At 52.2% G+C, this 3,623-nt stretch overlaps 1 protein-coding gene across 1 annotated transcript; it reads left to right on the plus strand.

Moving 5' to 3' along the window:
* Positions 1–1,014: 1,014 nt before the first annotated feature.
* Asprv1 (aspartic peptidase retroviral like 1) lies at positions 1,015–2,680 on the plus strand. The gene is given in 2 exon segments (XM_015479563.2): positions 1,015–1,196; positions 1,198–2,680. Coding segments are annotated over 2 exon segments (1,092 nt in total). The 5' UTR covers positions 1,015–1,029; the 3' UTR covers positions 2,123–2,680.
* The last annotated feature ends 943 nt before the right edge of the window (positions 2,681–3,623 follow it).

A 3,623-nucleotide genomic window follows, 5' to 3' on the forward strand; every position in this document is an offset into this window, starting at 1 on the left:
TCCCCTGTTGCTCTTTCTGTAAATGACCAGGCTGAGGGAGTGAGAGGCAGGGCCGCCATATCTGGGGAAGGGGCTCTTGGGAGGGTTCCTGGAAAGCAGAGAGGATAGGAAGGGAGGATTTAACACATGAGAAGTGGAACATGGGGCCCTTCCAGGGTTGAAGCCAGATCCCGGATTCATGGGCCGATCCCCAGAAGTTCAAGATCTGAAGCAGCCCACTTCTGGACCTTAATGAGAGCCCCTGGCCTGAGGCCTTGTCCTCAGATGGTCTGACTCTGAATTAGGGAAGACCAATGAAGGAAAATCACCACAGCAATTGAGTTCATATAAAATGACGGTGAATGTGTGTAGTACATGCACATATATATGTGAAAATTCAATTAAAAAATTATTTCTGTGCATTTTTTTTCTTTTGGTACTGGGAATTGAACCCAGGGGCACTTAACCACTGGGCCACATCCCCAGCCCTTTTTATATTTTTATTTAGAGACAGGATCTCAGTAAGTTGCTGAGGCTGGCTTTGAATTTGTAATCCTACTGCCTTAGCCTCCGAAGCCACTGGGATAAATAGCATGAGCCATTGCACCTGGTGATTTCTGTGGATTCTTGATTCTGGGACCCTCCTCTGTCTTCCTCTCCAGGGAAACTTCTGGAATCCCATACTTGGTTTAGAATGTGTGTGAAACACCTATTCAGTTCCTGTACATAGTGGGAGCTCAATAAACATAAGCTCCTTCTCTTTGGCCACTCAAAGTGGTCACTTGGCCCAAATGGGGCTTTCCCAAACTAAAAACTGCTAAGAATCTGGTCCCTGTCTTCTCCTTCCTTCTCTGAGTAAGGACAAACACCGGAATGTCATAACATCCTCTGTGTCCTCATCTGTGTTATTCTGGGACACAGGCTGGGAAGGGTACCTGGGTAGCCCCCTCCCCCCACTGAGACTGAAGTTTCTTGTAATGTGGGCTGGCCTGTGTCAGCCCGGTGGATGGATGCAGAAGGGTGAGGCACCCATCCTGCTAGTCAGGCAGGATGCTGGCAAGAGGGCAGCCGGCCAAAGGGGGTGGAGCTTCCAGAACAAAGGAGAATGGGGAGCCCTGGGGGCCCAGGATAGGCATCAAAAAGGCTCTGCAGAGTGAGCAGGCCACATAGTGCTTGCCTCTGCATCCAGCAGCCAGCCGACAACCCTTACCTGCTCCCTTCTCTTGCCCAGGCTGGGCAAGTAAACAACACTCTGCTTAGAGAAGCCCAGCTCTCCAGCGTGATTGCGCCCACACTGCTCTGTGGCTTTCTCTACTTGGTGTGGGTTGCTGCTGAAGTTCCAAAGGCCAGCAGAGGGATGGCTGCCAGCGGAGCCAGGAGACGGGAAGGCCCCCGGGAGCATGCCTTCATCCCAGAGCCTTTTGATGGGGCCAATGTAGCCCCCAGCCTCTGGCTGAACCGCTTCGAGGTCATCAACGACCTCAACCATTGGGACCACACCACCAAGCTCAGGTTCCTGAAAGAGTCGCTCAGGGGAGACGCCCTGGAGGTCTACAACGGACTCAGTCTCCAGGACCAGGGAGACTACGGGATGGTGAGGGAGACCCTTCTGAAGGCCTTCGGGGGCCCCAGTGCCACTCTCAGCCACCAGCCCAAAGAGATCCTGTTTGCCTACAGCATGGGCAAGGGCTACTACCTCAAGGGGATGATTGGCCCAGTGTCGGTGAGGTTCCTGGTGGACTCGGGGGCCCAGGTCTCTGTGGTCCACCCGAAGTTGTGGGAGGAGGTCACCGACGGCGATCTGGATACCCTGCGGCCCTTCGAGAACGTGGTAAAAGTGGCCAACGGGGCCGAAATGAAGATCCTGGGTGTGTGGGACACAGTGATTCGCCTGGGCAAGCTGAAGCTGAAGGCTCAGTTCCTGGTGGCCAACGCGAGCGCCGAGGAAGCCATCATCGGCACCGACGTGCTGCAGGACCACAACGCGGTGCTGGACTTCGAGCACCGCACCTGCACGCTCAAGGGAAAGAAGTTCCGCCTCCTGCCGGTCGGCGGGAACCTGGAGGATGAGTTCGACCTGGAGCTCATCGAGGAGGAGGAGGAGCCCTCCGTGGAGGGGAGGCGGCAGCAGCACTCCCATTAAGAAGCCCCCTTTTCCTTGCCCCCCCAAGATAGGTAGGGAGACCCACCATTGTGCGGAGGGCACATGTCCTCTGGGGAAATCTAACGCTGGCTCTCCACTCCCCTCCCTCTGCAGGGGCCTTTCTCTGCCCCTCGTGGGGGAGGCTTCATGGAAACAGCAGGGAGAAGGAGAGCAGGGCGGCATGCTCAGAGAGAGGGTCCCCACGGTCCTCAAGCTATTGTTGGTGGCAAAGACTGGAAGGCTAGAAGCAGCTTCCCAGGAGGTGGAAATATCTGTCTTGGAGAGAGGACTGGGGGAACCCCTTCACATCCCTAAGAGGTGGTTCTGTCACCTCCGAGTTCTTGAAGCCTGCTCAGCTGGGGCTGGGTCCTTGTCTGCAGGACCCTTAGGAGCCAGGTCCAGCTCTCAGGCTGGGGTTGACAGTTGCCCTGAGAGCCTCCCTGGGGAACCTTCCCACCTGCTCAACGGTATGTTTCCTTCTGTCATTTGCTTTGAAACCCCTGATCCTTGCGCCAATAATTCAATTACTTCAAAACCAATAAAGACCAGTTGATGGAAGAACCTGTAATGTGCTGATTGGGGATGAATGAAATGGATGTGAGAGAGCCGGGAGAACGGGGAGTAAAGGGAAAACAGGGACAAAGACCAGGAACACTCCAGTGTGTCCTGAATGCTTGTGCTTGGCCTGTGTGTGTGTGTGTGTGTGTGTGTGTGTGTGATTATTATTACTATATATGTAGTAATAATAATAATAATAATAATAATAAGTATATAATGTATACATATGGAGACCCTACATGTCTTGGATTTTTCTAAGGCACTCTCAACTTAAAATATTTTTATTTATTCCCTCTATAATTCCTCTCATCATTTCTAATCAAGTCATAATTCATCTAAATATTTTAATCTATAATATTTTAGCATCCAAATTGTCCCTTATATCCTAAGGTGACCCTAAGGCTATTTGTGAGATGTCTTGATGGGAATTGGGAAATAATGAGTATTGGAAACAAATGGGTTCTTACGGATGCCCTGGGAGCCAGAATTTGGAGGCAAAAAGTAAAGCTAGGAGACAAGTGTTGACTTGTAGGGAGCAGCCCAAGGGATTCTGCAGGGCAGAGGGGAGGCAGCAGGGGGGACTCAGGCAGTTGGGGGAAGCTCTGACCCTTGGAGGACAGCTTCTTCCTGGGGGGACTTGGAAAGGAGCCTGACACTAGAGATGCCAGATAGAGGGGAAGAACATTCAGGAATGGGATGTCCAGCTCTTTTAGGGGTTCACCTCACATTTGCTTCCAATTTCCTGCCTCTTCCTCTGGAACTCAACAGGCCTGAGAATCTGAAAACCCCTCAAATCAAAGGGAGAAGCTGAGTGGATGGAAATCTGCACAGAGGAGCAGATTTGTTGCAAACCTCAGGGCTCCTCACTCCTTTCATCAGGGAAGCAGGTCCTTAGGGATGATGGCCCACACCCTCTAGGCTGAACTCAGGCCCAGAAAGATTG

Source organism: Marmota marmota, unplaced genomic scaffold (assembly GCF_001458135.2).
Source record: "Marmota marmota marmota unplaced genomic scaffold, marMar, whole genome shotgun sequence".
Taxonomy (NCBI): Eukaryota; Metazoa; Chordata; class Mammalia; order Rodentia; family Sciuridae; genus Marmota; species Marmota marmota.